The 24,747-nt window shown below is 46.0% G+C and overlaps 1 protein-coding gene and 1 long non-coding RNA gene across 5 annotated transcripts in view; one reads left to right on the top strand and one right to left on the bottom strand.

Annotated features, from left to right (window-relative positions):
- Nucleotides 1–8,578: 8,578 nt before the first annotated feature.
- On the bottom strand, nt 8,579–23,089 carry NKX2-2 (NK2 homeobox 2; the record flags this gene model as incomplete). Of its 4 annotated transcripts, none has more annotated exons than XM_083624354.1 (3): nt 8,579–8,727; nt 19,965–20,273; nt 21,549–21,876. In XM_083624354.1, 3 exons carry the CDS (start codon nt 21,874–21,876, stop codon nt 8,594–8,596), a joined length of 771 nt encoding a protein of 256 aa, XP_083480480.1. In that variant the 3' UTR covers nt 8,579–8,593. The 4 variants fall into 4 exon arrangements, with proteins under 4 accessions (XP_083480480.1, XP_083480479.1, XP_083480478.1 ...); XM_083624353.1 differs by lacking the exon at nt 8,579–8,727 and adding an exon at nt 10,140–10,612; XM_083624352.1 differs by lacking the exon at nt 8,579–8,727 and adding an exon at nt 14,488–14,866.
- LOC310767440 overlaps nt 22,149–24,747 on the top strand; it is a 46,004-nt gene continuing 43,405 nt past the window's right edge. The window contains exon 1 of the long non-coding RNA XR_014550905.1: nt 22,149–22,235. This is a non-coding gene — a long non-coding RNA (uncharacterized lncRNA). The remainder of the gene's footprint in view (nt 22,236–24,747) is intronic.

The raw sequence follows: 24,747 nt of genomic DNA, 5'->3' as shown, positions 1-24,747 counted from the left end.
ATAAACCTTTTCAGTGCAACAAACAAAACATTCACTTCAGGTCATTATAAGAAACAAGCAATAGGCAGAGGGGGAGATGCGCTAGGTGCCTGTCCCTATTAGCAAATTTCTTATGTCTTCTGTTCTGCTACAGTGGCAGTGGCTGATTTTGATGATGAAGAAAGAGTATGCAACAGCTGGAGTAAATTTTCTGATTCTTAGTATTTCCTTTAATTTAGATAACATATTTTTCATCTTATGATACATCAGCCCATTGACATTTATATTTCTAATATAATACTCAAATGGTAAAACACAGAGATTAACTTTGGATCAACACATTCAGTTCTTAAACCCTGAAAAAGTAATTATCTTTTCAGCACAATGAAATGAAAATATTATCATACTAACAGTCAGCAAATGTATCATCAGAAAAATCAGGTTTAGTCACAGTCTCCAACTTACCTACTTTTAAAAGATATTTACAATATGACTCTTTCCAGAAATACAGAACTTTCCCTGCCTTCAGCTTGTGGGTTTTGACTTAATTATAATTAGCACAGAAACAAATGTTTCCAACTACAGTTCTACCTCCTACCTCAGGTTACAAACACTTCGGGTTACAGACTCCACTAACCCGGAAGTAGTACCTTGGGTTAAGAACTTTGCTTCAGGATGAGAACAGAAATCATGTGGTGGCAGCGGGGCGGCAGCAGGAGGCCCCATTAGCTAAAGTGGTACCTCAGGTTTTGAACGGTTTCAGGTTAAGAATGGACCTCCAGAATGAATTAAGTTCGTAACCAGAGGTACCACTGTATTTTAAAAATCACCATAATGCTGTACTTCATCATTTGAATTCTGAATGCATAATTTTGAATTTGCAAAGTAGAATTTTGAAAGTGATTTCCCCTTCAAATATGGAATTTCAGTGCTTTAGAATTATTAACATCTTTTTCTTGTTTTAATATTGAGATATAAAAAATGAAACCACACGAGGTGTCACAAATACTATCGATACTAAGTACTATTGCATGCTGAGTAGCACACGCTGTCAAATATTAAATGCTGCTGCATGACAACTATCAAATTCCCTCAAGTATCACCTTTTAAATATTAAGACCAAGATTCTAAGAGAAAGATAAAATAATGAAATGAAATGCTGCTGGATGTAAAATAAAGATATCAAATATTCATCTAGTCTTTCAATATCCAGGGAATATCTGTCAATATTTAGTATTTGAATTCCAACATTTGCAGAGAAGAATTCATGGGAGAAAAATAAATCCAGGTCTAACTGCTTCCTCTGCACTGGGTGCAAAGTGTGCGCTTATCCTCACAAACATGTGCTTGGAACCTCATGAAGCTCAACCGGGAGGATTTGGGGCAGCACAGTAACCAAGCACTGATTCTGTGGACAGCAAAGGGGCTGGTGAAGCATCCTCTTCCTTACCCTGCCTCTTCTCCAAATTGCCTCTCAGCTGAAGGAGGGGGTGTGTGTTTTGGGTGGTGGGGAGATATCCTAGGAAGTTGTGAAGTCTAGTTAAAATTACATGTGCTTAGGAACTAAGCTGTATGGACTTTGAATCCAACCTTTTGGTCTACCTTGTGTGATTACTTTTCACTATCGCTGTCCCATCTACGAAACAGATCCATAGTTTTGACTGCAAAAATCTCCCACAGAAGAGACTCAAAGCCCATATTTCACTTTGAAAATCTTGATGAATTTCTGCAGGAATTCAAACACTGGTTTATTCGTGCAGGAAATAAAGGTCCTGCAATAAAGTAGTAATTTGCCAGGTCAAAGGCGATATGCCACTTCAAAATATTAAGGCCAGCAGTAACCAGAGGCCTTTTAAAAATGGAATATGAAATGATTACATTCTGTGGTTAACATGACACAACTATTTTGGTGCTGATTTTCTGTAACTGCAGAACTGCGGGGCAGAGAAGTTGTTAAGCATTTTGAGAGATCCTTGTTGTTTGTCTTGTATTCATGTACATGGTCACAGGCATCAATTTCTTCTGTTTAGATTTCTCCAAGCTGTTGAGTCTGACTCTGTATTTCCCATTCAGGTTTATACCAGACTATAAAAAGCAAGCTCTGTGTTGATTTTAGGTTGCTGCACAAGTGCTTTAGACCTTACTGGGGCAACAGTGTAGAGTTCAAGTAGAGTTCATTTGCCCTTTCTTAAAGTCACTTTGAATAAAGAGAGCTGGTGCAGCCTTGCAATGTGCTACAAGCCAGGAAGTCTTCCATTTACATCTCATGAACTCACTAGGACCACAGGCACAGACCCCCCCCCAGTAGGCAAAAGACAGCAATAACATACGCGCGGGGGGGGGGGGGCATATAGGGCTGGTTGCCAGGGGTGCAAAATGTCAACCCCCAGTGCTGGTTCAATACAGCTGAGTGCTTCCGTCACTGTCCTCCATGCGAACCACGAAGTGACCTCTCCAGACAATGGAACAACTCTCCTTATCTCTGTGCCTGCAATCTTCTGGGTGATGCAGGCGCCATTTGGCAGTTGAATGCACATGTGTACTCCATCCATTTCCCTCCCTCCCCACCCTTCGCAGGGCCCTGGGCGTTGGCAAACCCAGACTACTACCAACCTGCTCTCCTTTTAAGCCTAACTCTGTCCAATAATAGGGCCAGCCTTCCACAGGCAAGCCGCCAGTGCTATTTTTCTATAGAAAGAGGTGCCAGAACTCACCATGAACGCCTCCCTCATTTTCTTAGAATGGCAATGGTGCTCACATGAGAGGTGCCGGAACTGAGCCCCAGCTGAAAAAATTCCTGCAAGCACTATTTTTCAGACTCAGATGCTCCCAGTCTGCAATATGGGGCTAATACTTACTATCTAGACAGCAAACCTAGACAGCATCTTAAAAAGCAGAGACATCACCTTGCCAACAAAGGTCCATATAGTTAAAGCCATGGTGATGTATGGAAGTGAGAGCTGGACCATAAAGGCTGATCGGCGAGGAATTGATGCTTTGATTGAGGGCACAAGGAGAAGGGGAAGACAGAGGACGAGATGGTTGGACAGTGTTCTTGAAGCTACCAGCATGAGTTTGACCAAACTGTGGGAGACAGTGGAAGACAGGAGTGCCTGGCGTGCTCTGGTCCAGGGGGTCACAAAGAGTCAGACACGACTAAACGACTAAACAACAACACTTACTATCTTACAAAGATACTGTGAAGGATTGCAAAATAATGAATGCGAACCATTTTGAACACTTTATAACAGTTGTGGTGGGGATTTGCGGCACTCCAGGCATGCTAGAGCACTATTCCTTGACCATTGGCAGGGCAGGTTGAGGCTGATAAGAGTTGGAAGGCCTGAGTTAGCCACCCCTGCTCTAAAAGAAACCCTATAGGAGAATGTGCTGAATGCCGTTCCATCTTGATTTTTTAGTTAAAAGTAATGTTTTAAGCAGGGACGCGGGTGGCACTGTGGGTTAACCCACAGAACCTAGGACTTGCTGATCAGAAGGTCGGTGGTTCGAATCCCCGTGACGGAGTGAGCTCCCATTGCTCGGTCCCTGCTCCTGCCAACCTAGCAGTTCGAAAGCACGTCAAAAGTGCAAGTAGATAAATAGGTACCACTCCGGTGGGAAGGTAAACGGCATTTCCGTGCGCTGCTCTGGTTCGCCAGAAACGGCTTAGTCCTGCTGGCCACATGACCCGGAAGCTGTACGCCGGCTTCCTCGGCCAGTAAAGCGAGATGAGCACCGCAACCCCAGAGTCGGTCACGACTGGACCTAATGGTCAGGGGTCCCTTTACCTTTACCTTTAATGTTTTAAGCAGGCAGCACAAATACTTCCTCAAAAATCTTTTAGTTGTGAGAATATGCAGGGCTGGCCCAAGACATTTGGGCAGCTGACAGTGGCAGAGCTTCATGCGTGCTCCGGCACCGGGGTGTGCGTGTGGAGAGCAGGCGGGGGCGTGGCTGGAGTGCGTCGCAGGGGCGTGGCACCCAGTGCGGGGGGGGGGCAGCCACGATGGCACCCCACCAGGATTGCTCTGCCAGGGCTGTGTGCTCCCCCTGCACTCCTCTTCCTCGCCAGTGGCAGCTGAGATGAACCACAAAATGTTGTCCGCATCAGGGAAGAAGGGGCGAGTGAATATTTATATTTGGAATCAAATCAGCCTTATCTGACAGTTGAAGTGGGAATCAGAGGCCATCATTAGGGGGAAAGGGGCTTGCTCTGAATCATATCAGATGGGAGCTGAGCCCAGGAGACCTTGGAGGGCTGCATTGGCCATTTCCTTCCTAGAGGGAGGAGGAGACCAGCAACACCTCCTGTTCCCTAAGAGGCTATGGTAGAGGGGCTGCTACCCGGGCAGCACATTCGGCCTCCAAGGAGCACTGCAGCAGCAACAGGCAGTGCATTTCTTGGAGGACAGTTCTTCTGCCCCTGTTGATCCTGCCGCCTGAGACCGTTGCCTCATCTTGTCTCATGGGTGGGCCAGCCCTGCTGATTGCTCACATGGAAGGTTAAGGTTAAGAGGCAAGGAATAAGTTCAGTACCCTTAAACACCTTTGAGCAGGCATGTCCAAGTCCGTTTGGGGGGGCCTAATCCGGCCCACTGGTCAGTTTAATCCGGCCCCTGTGGCAGTTTATTTCCTGGGGTAAAATCCTAAAAAAACTCAACAGCTTCAATCCTAAAAGAAGCTCAACAACTTGAATCCTAAAAAAAGGCTAACCACTTTGGTTGGCCCTTTGGTCGGCCCTCACAGCCCTTCACTTCATCAAATCTGGCCCTCTTTGAAAAAAGTTTGGACACCACTGCCTTTGAGGATGGCCGACGCTTCCTGAGTCTTGCAGCAGGACGTTGAATTCTCTCTACTCCCTTGAATGGATGGAACTTAAGGGGCATGGTGGGGATAATTCACAGAGTTTTTCCTGGGATGTCACTGCCCTGCTCAATTAATAAAATGTGGCCCTAGTCCTATCAAGCTACTTGTATTTTGCCTCGTTATTCCCACCTCAGTCTGCAAATAAATATATGCTCCAGAATCAACATCAACTCAAGTCCTGAAATCCTGGCCAAATAAATATCTGTCACTTTGGACTGAATAAAGTTAGTGTGGAGGACAGCAGAATAATATTCAGGAAGGAGTTCCATAAATCTGACTCACCTCACTGCCCTGCCATCGATGCTGGCTGAAAGGATCATAAGCAGAACATCCCCTGCTAGCTGTAGGGCTCTGCTGGGAAGCATTGGTGAAGGTGGTCCTTCAAATACCTGGGTCTCAAGTTGCTTAGAGTTTTATACAGGTTTTGGAATGCTATTGGGGAACTTGGTCTAAAGCAGGCATAGCTGACAGTCGGCCACCCCTCTGAGAGCCATGTGCCAGTGTATTCACAGATGCATAAACTAGACATAAACACTACACACAGAAATATACTCATGACACATGCACATTAACCACACACTCGCCAGATATACAGCACACAACCACCAGACATCCAGCTTCGCATACATGCAGTCAAACCTACATGTATTTGCCCACACACACTTGAGCCCTCCCCACACCAGTGTTGGGAATGATGCCTTAGCTACAGCAATGGCTCAGCTCTCCAAAAGGGTATGGGAGAATGTGAGCTTAACAACCAATACTAAGCTGAAGGTCTACCAGGCTTGTGTGTTGAGCACACTGCTTTGTGGATGTGAGTCGTGGGATGCCTCAATGCCTTCCCTATGAGCTGTGCCCACATGTGGGCATCACATGGCAGGACAGCCTCAAACAAAGAAATGCTCTCCCAAGCAAACATTCCCAGCGTGCTTGCACTTCTGCCTCAGCAACCCTAGCTCAGTCATGTCCACAGAATGGAACATGGCAGGACTCTCAAGGATGTGCTCTATAGAGAGCTGGCTTCGGGCACTAGGCCTGTTGGCAGACCAACTCTGTGTTACAAAGATGTCTGCAAATGTGACATGAAGGCTGGCAACTTCAACCGTGCCATATGGGAATCCCTTGCAGACGACTGCAGAGCCTGGTTGTGTATCCACAGCAGTGGCCAGGGGAGAAATGACCACTGGGAGAAGTGCAGAGAGAAGAAATGCCATGATGTATCTGTAACAGCCAAAACGGATGCCTTCATCTGCCCCAGCTGCAATAAAATATGTCTCTCCTGTGCTGGTCTCTACAGCCACTAACGGCACTGTATCTCTGTTATGATTTGACTTTACCCCTGAAGGTGCACTCTTTCATTGTCACTCAAGACAGATAGATGCCAATATCAACAACTTTCCACTGACTCCTTTTGCTCTGAAGGAGCAAGCAGTGGGTCTTAATCTCCCGTCTTAGTGTTGTGGATTGGTGCTTAAGATAAGAGAGAAATGATTCCTCTCACTGCTCTTTAGAAAACATCTCCCTGTATTCCTCCTTTCACCTTAAGAAATAATGATAATATATTTTTTTTAAATAAAAAAATAAAAAAAAGAAATAATGATAATATAGTGCAAAATAATAATAAAAGTTAATAATACTGTATTACTATTTTTGCTAGCAACTACTAACAATGAAATTTAACATTATGCCTAATATTATTAAGTGCCATGATTAATTCTTGCACATTTATTAATTATAAAATATAAAATATTTTAATTATTAATCAACAATAATTGATAACCAGAGTGTCAAATCCTTATCATTGATATTTCACTCTTCTTCCACACAGCACTTTCAATCTGCTTGCAGAATTAGATGTGAATTGCCATTTTCTATTTGAGGCCTTGAAGTCATGTCTTCCTTTTCCTGCAGAGCAGTGTCCAGCTCTCCAGAACTTTGGTTGTGTGGTTTTCCGCTTGAGTCATGTGAGCCTGAGGCCCACCAAGTGTACTTCAGGCAGCTCCTGATACAGGGAAATTGAAAAAGCTGATAAATGCATTGAGGACATCTGAAAAGGAATGTTAACTTGCTGAACAACTTTGAAAAGTGCTGTCAGAATTAAACCACTTCATCAGGGAAGAGACACTGAGGTCCAGTGCCAAGGGCCTTCTGCAGTTCCCTCGCTGCGAGAAGCCAAGTTACAGGGAACCAGGCAGAGGGTCTTCTCGGTGGTGGCACCCGCCCTGTGGAACGCCCTCTCAGCAGATGTCAAAGAGAAAAACAACTACCAGACTTTTAGAAGACATCTGAAGGCATCCCTCTTTAGGGAAGCTTTTAATGTTTGACAGACTATTGTATTTTAATATTTTGTTGGAAGCCACCCAGAGTGGCTGGGGAAAACCAGCCAGATGGGCGGGGTATAAATAAAAAGTTGTTGTTGTTGTTGTTGTTGTTGGCTTGAAGTACTAACTTAAGAAGTACAGATTCAGGAATATGCAAATGTCTGTGACAATTAAGACCCATTCTATTCAGGAACTCATTTCACTCATTTTGTTTTGCTATTAAGGTGCTGGATTAACCAGTATATAAACCCCAGCAAAAATAATAATGCAAAGTCCTACTTCTTCCTGAGTGCCAATTAACCAGGCAGGAAAATTTGATATGGGAGGTGGAGTGGGGTAGTGTAACTGGTAGTAGTGTCAAAGCTGCTTCCTTCATAGACCAAGTAGAAGTTTTGGAGGAAGGGATTGAGTCAGGATCATGTCCTGGAGGGAAAGCCCTTCTCTCTCTGCACTGTGGTCCCAGTCCTGACCATTGCTGTTCTCTTCAGCTGGTTTAGTGATACTTGGTTTGGAAATGAAGTATAAGGAAGTAGTTGCTATGTACACTGAACTATAGAAGTTTGTAAATTTGAAGAATTTGAATCCCTAAATTGTCAAAAGCTTTCAGAATGCTGATGGCAGCTGAGCTGAACGGGGTGGGGAGGAGTAGAGGTATAAAGAAACTAAAATGTAGAAGACTGAACAAAGGCCAAACTTCATGTGATGTTAACCCAGAGGTTTGCCCTTGATTTTTCCTGCAGAAATAGCCAGTGCACCCCAGTATGAAATGGGACCCTGTTGCTATTGAGCAGCATCAAACTGGGGGTTGTGAAACCAACTCATAACATTTATTTGACACTTTAGAATACTCAAAGCAGTTCACACACATTACCTTAGTAAACCTTACTAGCAACCATGCAAAGCAGATCACTATTATTGTTCCTAAACTGCAGATAGGAAGAGGAGGAGGAAAGGAACTGAAACACAATAGGTTGCTGGGGTGTCACACAGTGTGTGTGTGTGTGTGTGTGTGTGCATGTGTGCGTTTGTGTGTGTGTGTGAGAGAGAGATAGAGAGTTAGTTTTAGTTAGTTAGTTAGTTAGTTAGTTAGTTAGTTAGTTAGTTAGTTCATGGTAGGTTGTCCTGGTATCCGGCTCAAGCTCAGCTGCTGTAGAGACTCTACTCACAACAGGATAGACCCAGGGATTGGCTAGACACCTTCATTTATTATCCCAGTAATTGAAAGAAGGCTCTCCTGTGGGAGAATCTGCAGCCAAAACCACAGATGCATGATTTCTAGAGAGCCATAAACGGGACTATATGATGTCACAACCTCTAAACTTTTGTGGTAGGAAGGAGAACAATAGAAAACTTCCTCTTCCTGCCGCTGCACACTCTTCTTACCTATGATGGGATAAAGTTGTCTGTGGTCTCCTCAAAGAAGCACATCATTTTGAATTGAACTCTGGACTGCTGTAACTTTTAAGGATTATTGCCAGCCTGATTTTCATCACTGTATCTCTTTGAATCCTGGCAAGTATTTTAATGTGAGTAAATCTTGTTTCTTGTTTCTTTAAACAGTCTGAGAAGGAAACATAAAAGGGAGATGATCCAAGTCTGCCAAAGCATCATTGGATATCATAATTCTTCTAGGTCAAACAGCCTTAGAGCCAGTGTGGTGTAGTGGTTAAGAGCGATAGACTCGTAATCTGGTGAACCAGGTTCGATTCTCCGCTCCTCCACATGCAGCTGCTGGGTGACCTTGGGCCAGTCACACTTCTCTGAAGTCTCTCAGCCCCACTCACCTCACAGAGTGTTTGTTGTGGGGGAGGAAGGGAAAGGAGAATGTTAGCCACTTGGAGACTCCTTCGGGTAGTGATAAAGCAGGGTATCAAATCCAAACTCCTCTTCTTCTTCTTCCTTCTCTCTAAAAGCTTCTAAAGATAAGCTGTGCAGGGATGGGATTTTTAATTCTGCTGAAATAGGTATTTGCATTCTTACACAAGTAAGAAGATGAAGGATAATTAATAAATAAAATATCCTCTCCTACTCATCTAAAACCATCCAACATCTGCAACCTGTAGGGGAGGTGAAGGTGACTTGATGGAAAGGAAGCCAGGACTCCTGTTCTGCAACATGGTGTGTAGCACTTTCTCTGCCTGCGCTCATCTATAAGCTGTGCCTGCCAAAACTCTCTTGCACAGCCATGGTGCTATAGAATAAAATAAACAGGTCACTGAAGTCTGGAAGATACAGAACCCTTTGTCCTACTGTGCATATGGAGATTCTGCCGTCATGCAGGCCTTTGCCTCCTGAGAGAAAATGTATTGGACTGGTTAGGGGAGGGGTGTGTGTGCAGAAATAAGGTTAGCTAGAGAGCAGTACCCTGTTTCCCAAAGATGCTCCTCTTGCTGAATTTCCTTAGAAAGACCAAGGCCAGGATTCTGCAGATAATTCATTCCCTAAATAGATTACATCTGCAGGATCATGGTATGTGAACTTGGGTGGATGACTTCTCTGTTCCTGCCATCTGGGAGGAGTGTCCATAGTTCAGATGTGGAGATTTGTGCACAGAACAGTCCAATATTAAATTCTAGCTATTTTCAGTGAAAAGGATCTCAGGCAGTGAGGCTGAGAAATACCTTTTCTAGAGATGTTTGAAAGCTGAGCTAGAAGATCTGAAACAGCATAAGGAAGCCTCATATTTAGAGGAATCAAAAAGGCTTGTAGACGAAATCATAGAATTGCAGAATCATAGAATTGTAGAGTTGGAAAGAACCCACACAGATGCCAACTCCACCTGCTGTTTATATGGGGAAATCCAGCCAGAAAGCTTTCCCTGACCATGAGAGGTGTCCTATGCTTACTCTGCATCTGTTTACCCAGCGGAGTGTTCCTGCCCCACCCCTGCCATTCAGATACAGCACAAACACTATTTCACAGCGAGCTACCTTTTGTCAATATTTTTTGTCTTCTCAGTGAGATTCTTTATTCTAAGGACCTGATTTGATGATTGCCATGTAACAATTCGTTTACTAGGAATATGTGATACAGTCACATTACGCAACATTTCAAATAAACACCTCTCTGTATGACAAATGAGTTTTCAGATGAGTATCCTTAATCTTCAGTAGGACACAATTTCTGCAGAGGGAAGGAGCAAATCACAGGAATGCATTACTCACTGCTAAGGCATTGCTCTACAAGAAAAGGGCATTAGATTTTTTTACAACAATTTGTTTTGGCTTTTTTTCTTTAAACAAAAGAAACATACAGAATTGTCAAGTATTAGACAATAAAAGACAAAGACCACAAATTTAAAAAATCAAGTGTGTGTTCTGTGATACTGCAGGGTAGATAAATCAGATTGGGAAAGACTTTTATTGGCAGCCAATCTTTGTCACTGCTGGAGGAGGAAGCCAGAGAATGCATTTCTTCCAATACTTGGACCGTGCTCCATCTGAAAACTGGTACAGAGAGACAATGATTTGCTTATACCTGAAGCTGAATGAATAATTACAATTGCTGTTATCCCATTTAAATTTTGAAAGAAACACATCAGATTTAAATTCAAATTAAAAATATGAATGTGAAATTCTCTATTCAGAATTCAAGATTTTACCTATTGGCAGCCTGGGAGTGTTTTGGTATTGGCAGGTGCTGGGTATGAATTTTCAAAAACTGAACAATGCCAACAACTGTAAAATGTTAAATACCATTGAATACTATCAATCATATAATGCCAGACACGGAATACCATCACATATAGCAAGCAAGTTTCCTCTTGCCCCCGTCTGGGCATGTGACCCCCTCCAAATCCCAGGCACATGCAGGAACTTCTCTGACTTTCACCACAGAGATGCTTTGATCCAATTCCAGGGTCCACCAGAGTAAAGAATGACCAAGCATGTCTGAAGGAGCCTCACAAACATTTCTGGGCTAACTTTAACGCAAGAGCCTTGTGCTTTTTGATGACAGTAGACTGTTGAGCATTTGAAGTTCAGTTAGATCACTGTTGAAATGGGTCTCAAGGTCTGAGACTTTCCAAACCCTGGCACTTGAAATCCTTTTAACCAGAGGTACCAGAAACTGAGAACCTAGGGCCTTCTGGATTCAAAATATTACCTGTCCCATTCCCCATGTTGAGGAAATTGGTTCTCTTCGTAGAAATGTTGATGGATGAACCGTTGGGTCACTTTTGCATGCATATCTCAGTTTTTCTCCAAAGAAATTGTATCATCTCACATTTGGCTCCTCTCTGGGGAGGTTGAGCATAAGCAAAAGGCATTGACAATCTTGCTCTCGGATGCATAGATGATAAATCCAACATTTAAGCAGCCAGTGCCTTTTCCCGCTTTGGTGAAGGGCTCTGAGGCAACTCAAACAATCTTTGCCCACAGGAGGTCATTCAAAACCCCTGGTATACCCCTGGATAATACAACTTCATTTCACATAGGATACCAAATGGCACAAAAATCTGTCTCGGATGAGATGCTGCACTATTTTTGATGCCCTCTTCTTATCCAATAGCGCCTCTCTGTGGTTGGTTACAGTTTTGCTCCCTTTCCCCCTTTCAGATCATTTTAACAGATAAAAACAAAGCCACAGGCTCATGCATCATACTTCTTGATTCAGAACAAGAGGGGAATGGCATTTTTAAAAAGAGAGAAGTTAGTGTATTCTGTTGTACAAGTGGGGTGTAAGGAGACAACCTATTCCTTTATTCCTAGACCCATGCTAAGCAGTGGTAGCACATAGAACATTCTAGGCCTCACATGTGTATCTCAGTAACCCTTACTACAGTTTTGCAAGGTGGAGAGGCAGGCTAACATCATTATTTGAGTGTGGATCCTTATGCAATCAAAATGGGCAAAATCCCCAAGGAGATCCACAGCATCAGCGTACTTGGGGAAAATTCATTGTGCATGCTCAGTGGGCATGAAATGCTGGCAGTCAGAATGGTGGAGGAGGAGGAGGATGTAATGGAGTATTCGAGAAAAGGGTTTATCTTGTTGGCTGGAATCCTGAACAGGATTGCTGCTACAGGGGCAACACAAAGAAAAAAGAAAAGAGAGACCAGCTTTCTATGATAATCTCTCTCTACTCAAATTAATAATTTTTGTTCTGGGGACTTCTTTGCTTTATAAATGAGAAAGGACGTTGATTTAAAGTTAGGTGGTCTTAATGAGAGATGGAAAGGCAGTTACTCCTACTATCCCCTGACCACTTGGGAATATATTAATCACTGTTCCGTCTATTAACCCTGAGTAATAACATCATGGAATAACTAAATCTGTTCTTGTTCATGGGGCAGTACTCAAGCATCACCCAGAAACTGACACACAGCCTCTTTGTAGTCTTCTGATTAAAAAGAGCTCACAGTTGTTCTCACAAAGAATGAGGAGATAGAGCGAGGTGGTAGAATTCTGGATTGCATTATTTCAGACTACAGTTGGGGTGTGTGCATGCCATTTTTTTATTTAAAAAACCCCCAATCCTCACATTAAAAAACTCTTTGCATGCAGGAAGTTGGCACCTTAAGGAAACGGCTTTACTAAGAGAGGTTTTGTTTCAACACAGATGAGCATTGTAAAACATGACCCCCCTCCTGAAGCCTGAAGTGGTACATCCCAGAATCTCCCACCTCCTCAGTCTACTGCATCATTCCGTTTAGTGGATAGAGTGGCTCTTACACATAAAATGCATGGATGATGACTATCTGTGCTACAGAGGTACATCTGGATGTTGCCTGACAGGGCTCAGATGACCCCCACTGGGTGCATCTGATTCAAACAATTATCTACATCTTCATCCAGGGCCACTGTCACCACCAAGATTCTGCTGTCCTCTCAACCTTGAGATTCATTTTATATGTACAACTCTGCAAAGTCCCCTTAGAAACCTGCGACAGTTTCTGCACACTGAAGCTCACAGGCAGAAATCTTTCAGGCATTGACTTTATGTGCAGCCTGGATGTGAGTTCACCACCACAAGCAAAAAATGCCTGGTTTGTGTGCTCTGAAGTCTGCTGGAGATAATTCACACAACCAATTGCTCCACACTTTCATAGATTCATGCTTTTGGTAAATGAATCATCCAAACAATGCTGGAGCATTATTTTATCGCCAAAGTTAGCCTGCATTTTGAATGCGGTTCTACACAAGTAAGAACAGCACCTGAAAAACCCCGCTCATGCTGTCGATTATCACACCAGTTGTCGCTTATCACATTTTGAAGTGAAGTAAGACACATTATCATCTAAAGAGCACCCACCTCCATAAGACAATTACGTTTAGAGACTGAAGCTGCCTGACTGCGCTGCACACAACCAAAAATAAAACTGACCCTCGGCATTCAATGTGAATTCCAGCTGCCTCCTCCCCAAAGCAGGCAAGTGGTCTGGTCAGTCTATGTGAATAGATAGAATTTCATCACCGAGTGACGATGTTTCGCTTTCCAGCCAAGCCACGTTCTGGCCCTGCTTTGCCAGAGGGTCAGATAATGGACAGCGAGCTCCCCTCAAGCCATGGGCGGACAATTATGCTTGCTTGTGAATTAAAGTGAAGAACGTATTTCGTTTGCTTTGTGGCGAAGGAAGTTGACAACCCCATTGCAGCGTTTTTATTTTATTTTATTTTATTCCGGAATTGCACTGAGTGAAACAAAAAAGCAGCCGCCCTCTTATTTGACAGGAGCAGATACACGGGCGTAGCCAGGAGGAGGCAGGCCTAGATTAAGCAAATAAATAAAACAATACTTAACTAACCAGTTGCATTGCAGATAACTTGGTTCTGCCTCCCCCTAAAGCCTGCCACCCCCAAAAAATAAATCCTGGCTGCGGCCCGGAGCAGATAACAGATCAGCAATTGAAGATTATACTTTTGAGTCGCTGCACCATTGTTAATCCAAATAAAATAGTTGGATTCAGACATAGCACGTCCCGGGCGCTTAGAAACTTCGGACACCAACTTCGGCAGTGCTGAAACAAATAAAATAACAAACTCTTTCTATCCATCCCCTGTGATCAACATTTTAAATCCTAAAAGGTACATCTATGCCGGCTCTGGATTTCCAACGGGGGTGGGGGTGGGGGTGGAGAGTCAACGGTGCAGAAATGAAGGGCTCTAGTGACCCCTTGTGGCGAAAGCGTGTCAGTAAAAGGGAGAGACTCGTCCGGAGCCTGACGCTTGTTCCTCCCCCGCGGCTCCCCCGCCTCCTCCTCGCCCGATTGTAAGCGATTAAAGCTCGCCTAGCTAGCTTTATTAATAACAGCGTTTATAATCGAAGAAGGCCTCCAAGAGGAAGAGAGGGAGGGAGGGAAGGAGAGAAATAAAGCAATAAAACTAAATTGTTTTCTTTTGATGGGGGAGATGAGAGAGAGTTTATTTGCAGATGCTGGGATAAAGCGAGTTGATTTATCGACAGAGCAAGAGTGTCGCTCTCAGGACGCCACAAGTACATATTTCCTGAAATATTGCTCAATACAATATCTAATACACACCAACACTTCACGAGTATCTGCTGCTACATCGCTCCGCGCGCGCGCTTCTTGAGCTGGGCCCCGCGCAGGAAGTTCGGGGTGGCGGGTGGAGGCTGGAGCGGGGGGGGCGGGGCGTCGGTGAGGTCTCCAACCTGCTGCCACCAACCGAGAGTCTGCTTTCCTCCCCTCCTTTCTGCCTTCTCCTCTCCACCTCCTCCAAGTGATCGCACGGTGATCGGTCCTTCATAAATACAATTGAGAATTGTCTTTATACTTTGTAAATATTGGATTAGCTTCTCATTGACCAGGCCTCTTGAAAAGACCCTTTAAAAAAATCCCACGCCAGGTCTAAACTAAGCCTTACAGTCAATAGGTAATGAAAGTAGGTTATTTCCTGAGCTTAAAGGGGTTTTTCAGCTCATTATCAGGTTAGCTGATTCTCCCTAAATAGCTACTCCAGTGACGGGATGCGGGAGAGAAAGCGATGGGGGGGGGGAATAGAAGAAAACGGCTCAGAGAGGAGGCGGCTTAGGTAGCAGTTGGGAGAGGCTCTCCAGTGCTCAGGAACACACGCGCGCAGAGACCTGCAGCTCCAGGAACAATCCATCAGTTTTCAAATGCACGGAACATTTTTTCATTGTCTTCTTTCTCTCCCTTCCCCCGCTGTAGTTCTTTCAAATTGCCTCCTGCTATTGTCTTCAAAAACCTATTGAGTAACAGCGACCGCTTAACCAATGAACACAAAGATTTCGCTCCGGCGTTTCTATTGAAATACCGAAAAATGTGCTTTCCTTCGAGGAGGCTGGGCTGGTGGGGCCCGATCGAGCCACGAAAACACACAGCCCCTTTTGAGGAACCGAGGAGGCGAGAAAGGGGCTTGTTTTGGTTTCGTAAACTGGCGTCCTTTGGAATGCGAGTCAGTCGTTATTGTCAATATGGCATTACTTGTTATTCGGTCCCGTGGCTTTCAGTGGGAAAGTTAAGCAAGCGCTTAATCACCCCAGTTTAAGCAGTATTCGCACTCCGAGCCTAGTCAGATTTACCAGGAAACAAGGCCCGTTGGTCTCCATGGGATTTACTTCCCAATAGATATGGTTGGATTGCCACCGTCAAACGGCGTAACTATGCGTGCTGCGTCCTGGCGGTTGATGACTCGGAAGAAACTGACTGGCTAAGGAAGAACTGCAGGTTTGGAATAAAAGCGTATCATCAGTGATTTTTGAGAATCACACCCCGGTATACCAAGGAGGAGGGTACTAAACCAGAAACGCCCTGGCTTCCCTAGATAGACAGAAAGACAGATGTTGGAATAACATAGTAAGAGGTGCAAGCCCAGGTGTACCGATTTTTCGCAATGGCCTGCTATATTAACCTAAGAGCTGTGATTAAAATGGCATGACTCAAGCACAAAATTAAGCACCTTTAAATCTTATGGATTTCCAAAGGGCAGATATAAGCAAATGCTTAATTCTCCCCGTGAAATCAGTGGGACTTACAAGCGCTTAAATTTGCCTGGATGGTGTCCATCAGTCGTCCTCCAGAGAACTTCCTGTGGTCATTCTAGACAGCATGGGGCTGGTTTTCGATTTCTCTGGAGGAGGGCAGAGAACCATACACATATATCATCAGCCAGCAGCAGCCAGCAGCAACCGTATCCAGTTGTGATCTGAGGAGTCTCTGCATAACATCACAGCTCCTCGTGAATGAGATTCCTTGTTTTCTCGGCCCAGCTCAGCGAGCTAAACAGCCAGCTAAACAGTTAGACAGGCAGCCAGAGGAACTACAATTAGGATGGACGGGGGGGGGGGCGGATAGGGAGGCATAAAACCAACGTTTTTAAAAAAATAGTAATTTTATGGCTGAGTTTTTGTTTTAACCTCTGTGTAGATACAAGAACCTAATTGTCTGTGAAACTAGAGGCATATTTTCAGTAGACTCTAGAGAAAAAAAGAGGCCATGTTTGCTTTCAAGAAGAGGGAGGGAAAGGACTCTTCTTCTTCTTCGAATAGATATAGCACGGATTTTTAATTCGTCTTCCTTTCACAGACAACAATACCGGTTTTGAAAGGCGGATACAATTTGGGTTTTGTGAAGGTCCCTTTCTGCCCTCTCCCGGCCCAGCTGTCCATATGGAATACGGCATGTGCAACGTGGCTCACAATGGCACCAAGTGACAGGCGGAACAAAACCCGAGGTAGTTCCCCCTGACTCGGGGATGCTCTGCTCATTCCAGATACGCCAATTGATGAATTGCATTTAAACACACGCACACACCCACACCCCGAGAAGAACAAGGGAAAGAAGAAGAGAGAGGGAGGGAAAGCGTTCTCTCCCCCCTCTCTGTCCCTTCCGTGGCTTTCTTTTCTTTCCCCCACCCCAACTTAATATGCACGCCTCTAACATCCTCAACTCCCAGCCTCCCTTATTGTGCCGTTTTGTGATGGGTACTGTATATTGTGCAAAGATAGACTACCCCAAACTCCCGCGCCACCACCGGCGTGTGAAATGGAAGGCCACTGGGGGTTAGGGCCACACAAGACTTCGCCAGCTTGATAGACTTAGTAGAGACCGGAGAGACAGCGGCTCCCCGCACTCCACGCGCGCGCGCGCGCGCGCACAGACACACCGCCCCTGCTCTGGATGGAAGGTTTGCTTTTGGAAAGAGGGGAAAAGAGAGCATTTCACGGGACGGTGCGCTTGAATGTGAACCACGATAGATCAGTTCTAAATATTGGGTTTCTAGGAGTCCAGTCTGAAATCGGGGCTTGAAGCAGGCCTGCAACTGGGTGCAAGCAAGTCGGACAGAAGGAGCAGGTGAGCTCCTATAAAGACCCTCCCTAGCAGGGGAAAAAGCTCCTTCCTCCCCCCACCCCGAAAAGCAAACTCAGCTTCGAGGGACAAGCTGCCAGCCCACCGGAGGCAGTTTCGACGGCCCCAATCCCAAATGGGCTGCCCCACAGAGAAGCCTGCAGCTGGTCCACGGCCGGACTGCTCTTTTGCGAGAGACTAGCAGAGAAGCCACCCCAGAAAAGGAGGCAGATTTTCTGCTTTGGCCTCAGAGTTGGCGGCGGGCCCTCGAGTGCAGCAGTCGAAGGCTGGCTCGTTCAATCCCCAGCCTCTCCGAGAGGCTAGCGAAGGCTGCAGCAGAAAGAGATCTCGGCGCCAGATAATTGTGTTTGCTTTGGATGCGGAGTTGAAACGTGGCCAGCTCTGGCGGAAGCTCCACGGGGACTGCTTTCCGTGCCCAGGGTGCCCCTTCTATGGATCCACTTGTTTGCTGAGCTTCGGGAAAGAGCTACAGTCTCCGACATGGCGCAGCATTGACATGTGAAAGTGCTTTCGACGGGCCTGATTTCAAATCGCATTCTTCGGGCAAAGCAGACAAGCGGCCCGGATAACCTGTCAGCTAACGCTTTCAGCTTGTATCAAGCACCACCCGATCCGAATTAAGTCCCCATCTCTCTTTGTTCCTTCCGGATACGAAATGGACGTGCTCGCGGTCTCCTCTTAAGAGGAAGGTCTTTGGGGGTCTTAAAACGTCTCCACCAGCCACGCTTCACCTCATTAAGCGGCTCCAAACAATTCCCACTGTCTAAAATGTCTTTCCCTGCCCAGGAGGGGAGCAGAAAAACCACACCTTAGTGAGGTTCAGATGCCCCCAAAAACAAGACCCTGAAGCAGCCCGCGGTTTCGTCTGCGTGGACGTGTGAACATTGGCCTCCCTCGCCAAAGTCGCAAAGACATGGCGAGAAGTCGCGGAAGGGAACCTCGCGGCGGGACTTCCAGTTTCGAAGTAACCAACCTCAACCCAGCTGAGAAAGTAAACGCCATTGAATTGCTATTAGAATCAAAAGCTTCTCATCTTGAAGGAGCACTCTTACATTTAAATGAGGCTGCGGGAGGATGGGGGAGGGGCAGAGGGGAGGCTGATTTTTCATTTCCACCCGTCACTTTATCTCCTTATTAGTATCTCAAGTAGATAAACTTGAGCAGGCAGAAGGCAAAGAGGACGAGATTATATTCAGCTTCAGATTGAAGAAAGTTTGGGCCGGGGGTGGGGAGGGAGGGAGGGAGGCCCCGTTCCTGTCTCTGCCCTCGTCCTCAAGAGTTCTAAGACTCCGAGTCCTCCTCCGGCTACGGCGCACAAGCCCTGGGCAAACTTCGCTCGCAAGGCGCTTAGGCCTCCTCCCACAGCCACTTCCACGGATCCAAACCGGAGACCCACCCGCTTCCCTCTCTGCTGTGTCTTCCAGCAGGAGCCCCCTCCTCAGAGTTTGTTCCAGCGTTACTAACAAAAGAAAAAGAAAAACGAGAGAGGCTAACTTAATGTTTAACCACAACAAAAGCGTTCCGTTTAATGTGAATTTAAAACAAAACAAAACAAAACACAGCATTCTGATTAAAATTCTTATAAAAGTCTCAAAATCTCCTAGTTTTCTGTTCGGATTTGTACATGTATATTTATATGGATACTTTTTCATTCCGTATGTGTGTATACATACATATATACACACGCGCGCGCTCTCCCCCCCCCCGCCACGGGGAGGGAATTTCCTATCCAATCAGAAACAAACCAAAAATAAAGGCCGGCCTGAATTTATGTCAACAATCACTAAATAGGTTTACCGTTAAATAAAATAAAAGTAGAAGTGCTAATAGTGGCCAGAATTTTATACATGACCATAAATATCTCTGCATAAATGAGAAATAACGTTCTATTTTTAAATTACTCGCTCCTTGGTTAATATACAGCTGACAACAGCTTCTACGGCACACAAACATACTTTACAAAAACCACAAAAGCGTTCAGTTTTTAATCGTTTTTTATTATTTTTTTAAAATCTGTAGTTGTAGGTAGACAGGACCACTAGCAACGGCGTATTCCCCCCCCCCTTGTAAACATGGCGCACAAAACGACCAAAATAATGAAAACTGACCCCCGCCCCCAAATAAGGAAACCCCCTCCCCGCCCCAGCCTCGGAATCTCAGTCTTGACCCGTCCACGCGCGCGCGCGCGCGCACCCTCCTCCCCCAGCCGGACTGATTTGGAATCCTTCTCCTTGGAGTCTCTGTGGCTCTCGAGAGAGTTCACCAAGTCCATTGCTGGGCTTGTACCAAGTGGTGCGCTGAGGGGTACTGGGGGTTGCTGGCCGAGCTGTACTGGGCATTGTATTGCATGTGCTGGAGAGACTGGGCGCTGTAGGCTGAGAAGGGGATCCCCGCCTGGAAGGTGGCGGCAGCCAAGTCCTGTGCCTTGAGCGTGTGGCACGGCTTGCCGTCCCTGACTAAGACGGGCACGGCTACCCGGCGCGGGGAGGGGAGAGGAGTCACTTCCATACCTTTCTCGGCCCGGGCCCGCTTCATCTTGTAGCGGTGGTTCTGGAACCAGATCTTCACCTGCGTCGGGGTGAGGCGGATCAGGCTGGCCAGGTGCTCCCTCTCGGGCGCCGACAGGTACCGCTGCTGCCTGAAGCGCCTCTCCAGCTCGTAAGTCTGCGCCTTGGAGAAAAGCACCCGCCGTTTCCGTTTCTTGCCGGAGTCGCCGTTGCTCGAAGTTTCCTTGTCGTTGTCCGGAGACTCGTCCGCCGAAGGCTCCGGAGATTTGGACGCCGAGTCCTGTTGGGAGTTGCTGGATGCCAAGCCGTGCACTGAGGGGAAGCCACAAAAGAAGCAGATCAGAAGAAAGCCGGCCGGCCGGCCAGGCAGGCAGGCGAGCAGGATCGAGCAGGATCGCAGGATCCCCCCCCCACCCTCTTGGTGACCCGCCGGGCTCTGCTCCTTCTCAACTTCCCAACCCGGAGAAAGGAAAGTGACGGGGGTCCTCTGCAACCCCCTCGTTTTGGGACGCCCACCCTCATCCTCAATAAGAAATGAGCCTCTGGGTCTCCAAAGGGAGGTTCACCAAGACTAAACGTACAACAAATTGCAACGGGGAAACCCCAGTTTAGTTCTGCATATATGTGACAACTAAGTCCCTAACAGCCCTTTGGATCAAGTGTGTGTTGTTGGAAACATCTCTATCTGATGCGTGTTTGTCACAGCCACACATTCTCCTTCCCCTGTGAGGTATAGGCGACTGTGCGTTTTAATCTTCTTTCCCTCTCGGAAAATTACAAACACAAATAGAAAGCATAGAGGCAAAACAAGGTGACTATATATGCCATGTTAATAAATCTGTTAGGAAACACAGTACAGAAATAGTAAGAGATAAGGATTTGTAGATATAGACAGACCATGGTCACCATAAAAATCTTGGCGCAATCCACAGCGGTCTTGCGTAGCTCCCAATCATTTTAATGCAGTCTTGCGCAGGAGAATATCCCGCTGGAGCCCCCCGCCCCCGCTTTTTACAACGTTTGGACTTTGGTCTCTTCCTTTAACAAACAAACAAAACGGACTTCTTCTTTCTGGGCTACGTGGATTGATTTTTAAAGGATAATTCAACAAGCCATTCTTTGATCCAGCACAGCCAATGGGACGGTTTACAAACGTCTAAAGCAAAGCCATCCAAAATTTCCCCACAAAGCATACTCTGTTGGTTAGAGAAGTAGAAAGAAGGATTCAGGGGAAGCGGGTGTGTGTGTGCGTGTGCGTGTGTGTGTGAGAAGAAACACGGTTGGGTGGCTGGGAGAATTTTGGAAGGCACATTTTAAAATCTTTTCAGACTGGAGTTTTATTCTTTCTCAAACAAGGATTGAAAGCTATTATCTTGACTCGGTTCAGGTAATTAAAGAACCCAGATCTCCCATTTGTTCCCGTCATTTCCAAGAAGAAGTTAAAACACGCACGACACACAACAGCAAAAGGAGGAATTTGGCGAGGGGAGAGGAGCGGAGGAGAAGCCGCACGGCCTCATCCGGGCTCCTGGCGAGGGCGAGAGACTCACAAAGAGAGGGGTCCCCAGTGTAAGTTTGGCTACTTACAGGAATACTGGATGCTCTCGGTGGTGGCGAGCCAACGCGTGTAGGGATTATCGGTATTGTCGTAAAAGGGGTTCTTCAGAGGTAGCGTCTGAACAGAGTCCAAGGCGGTTGTCCCCAAAACCCCGGGCTTTTTGGGGGGTTCCGGCCCCTCCGCCTCTTCGTCGCCCCCTTCCGCGATGGATCCGTCTTCGTCATTGGTGTCAGGCAAGTCCAAGATGTCCTTTACAGAAAAGCCGGTCTTTGTGTTGGTCAGAGACATATTCCGGGCAAATCTGAGGCAGGAAACTTTGAAGGACCAGATTGTCAATCCTCTTGCTTCGCCAAACATACACCGGTTGGGGGGGGGGGAGGTGGGGGGAGAGAAGAAGGAAGTGGGGGGTGTTGGGTTGGAATAAAAGAGGGGACGCGGTGGCAGCGGCGGAGGAGGCGGAGGAGGGGTGGCGGTGGTGGGAGGAGGAGGGCAAAAATCAGCGGCGGTCTTTCAGCATCTAATATCTGCGCTTTTCGGGCTTGGCTGCTAAGAGCCGCGGAGCACAAGGGGGGCAACTGGCGGGGCTTCCGCAAGACTTTGTAACTCCAGGAAAAATGCCAACGTGCGCTTACTTGAGGGTCTGCTTTAAGCACAGCGCGCTGACGGTGCCTCCTCGAAAAAAACAAGCCATTGCTGAGACGGGCAGTCCATATAAGGTTGGTCTCCGCACATGAACCTGCCGAGAGGAGGGAGAGAGAGAGAGAGAGAGAAAAGGGGGGGGGGAGAGAAATGCATTAAAAACGCAAAAGGTTGGCCACGTGTGGGCGGGTCTTAGGAGTCAAGTGGATGAAGACAGTGTTTGCAGATGTGAAATTGCGGGGTTTTTTTGGGAGGGGGGATGCGAGCCTCCACCATTGGTGCTGTAGCACATGATGAGTGGTATAACGTGTCAATTAATTACAAAGATGGGGAGGGCCTTTTCTCCACAGTATTTACATACAAAGGAGCTGCAAGTAGCCAGATATTCCACATACTTGAAAGTACATTTTAACAAATTGCCTCTGGTTTTGTTTTTTTTAACCCCCCCAACAACCATCACTACCATCTCTAACCCGATTTTGCATTCATTTCCCATTCTCGTTGCTGACATAAAGCTGCCTCTCTCTCTCTCTCTTCCTTCTTTCTTTCCAAGCAAGCTAGAAAATTGACTGTTTTACAGTGGCTTGAGCTAAATCCGCCACTTTTAGAAGAAGAAAGTGCAAAGAAAAGACAAAATGGGGAATCTATTCAAATTCGTGGTTACCTAAACAAGATGTTGTTGGGATGGCAAGAGCCCAACTTATGTAAACCTCCTAGGTCAATATTTTGGTTGAGGCTTAAGGATGAGTGCTAGAAATTAAACAGCAAGTAATTGATTCCAGTTTGCTCCGAAATCAGCTAAACTGGCAATAAAGAGGGTAATTCAGCTCCTAGATAGAGTCGAACGATTTTTTGGTGTTTTCTTTTTTTATTTGCACATGACTAATTTATTTCACTCTTCCGTTTTCTGGAGAGATTACTTGTGCGTTTAACAAGGCATACCGCTGTAAAAGCCAGAGCTAGCCTTTTTTTAAAAAAACAAAGAAACAAAACCAAAACCAATTCTGTTTTAAACTGGAATTTTTGAGAACCCCCCCTCCCCCGCTGGAACACGCATTTCAAAGGCATTCTTAAAAAAAGGGAAACCAATGAATTTTACGTCTTTTAAAATAGCACCTAAATTCTCTCATGTATGTGCCCAGAATACGATGCTACTGCTTATTCAGACAGTATTAAATAGCCTATCTTAGGGACACTGAAAGGACAATAAACCTTGTGGATGGGAAAATTCCCAGCATTTTCTGTCTTCACTTGAACCAAACTCCCCCCCCCCCCGCTGCTGACTCTCCCCTCCCCCTCCGTTCTCCCCCTCCCCCCCACTTGGTTTGGTCCCCAGAGGTTCACGGCTCGTAGCCTTTTCTTGGGACTCTCCCCCCCCTCTCCCCTCCTTTTAAAGAGTGAACTCTCTGTCCCTCGCTCTACGGCTGGAGGCGGAATACAGCAGCATTGTTTATCTCCGAGGGAATCTGGGTGGGGTTGCGGGGGCGGCGGCGATGCGGACGGCAACATTTCGGGCACAGCAGAACTCGGTGGATGGGATCCTCCTGGGGTCTTCAAAGCCGGCTTGGGGGAAGGATGGTTTTCAAAAGGGGAATCAAACAGGACTGCCCCCCACCCAGTAAAAACCGCTTCTCCCCAAAGCCCCCTGACACTTGCGGAGACGATCAAGATGCTATAGTTGTCAGAGTTTCTCAACCGCTTGGAACTGGGACTTGGAAACTGGGACGCGGTGGTCTGGGTGTGTTTGTGCTGGAGCGTGAGGTGGGCGATCCCCGAAGACCTTCCGAAGCAATTAATGGTGGTTTATCAGTTTATATCTCCCTGTCCCATTCCCCCCCCCCATGCCTCCCATCTAGTATGTGATGTGGATGACAATGGTTCGGTTTCGGGGTGTTTTTTTAAAAAAAGCGAGTCCCTGAGCGCATCCTGGGTGGTCGGACCGGGGCAAACACAAATACAAACCGATTGCTAAGCTGCGGACAATGGGCGAAATGTAGACAAATGTCCGGCTTCTGTTGGAAGCCTTTGTCCTAGACCAGGTTTTGCATTTATTTCACTGGCGAAATAATACATGATTGACGCCCTCTTTCAATGTGTTCTAACTGTTTGGAATAAATCTGAGGTTGTTCCTAGTTGTCATGGCATTCAACGTCTTTCAATGGACTATCTCTTCATTCATTTCGGAATCTTGCCACAATATTAAGGAAAGCCCCTTCATGTGGATGCGACCGACCTCCTCTCCTTTTTTCACTCGACTAAAAAATAAAAAATACACATTTTGTATATGTGCGTGCGTGTATCTCTCTGTGTGCGGGGGTCGATTCAAGGAAGCACTAAATTTTAAAATGATACGCATAGTTTTTTATTGCATATACTGAGAAGGGGGGAAAGCGATGAAAAGCCGGCATTTGACATGCATGCAGGAATTATTCAAGTTAATAGTAAACGTGTCTATAAAGTGACCCCCCCCATTTTAAAACACATGAGCTAACTTGAGATAATGCACTCAAGTAATTTAAGGCAGCAAGGCAATCCAGTGATTATGAAGGGAAAGATTAAGCAGCAAATGTAGTAAATACATGAATTATA

This window comes from Podarcis filfolensis (assembly GCF_964270895.1).
Source record: "Podarcis filfolensis genome assembly, chromosome: 7".
Lineage (NCBI taxonomy): Eukaryota > Metazoa > Chordata > Lepidosauria > Squamata > Lacertidae > Podarcis > Podarcis filfolensis.
Note: the sequence above shows the minus strand (reverse complement) of the source record. Positions and strands in the feature narration are given on the sequence as shown.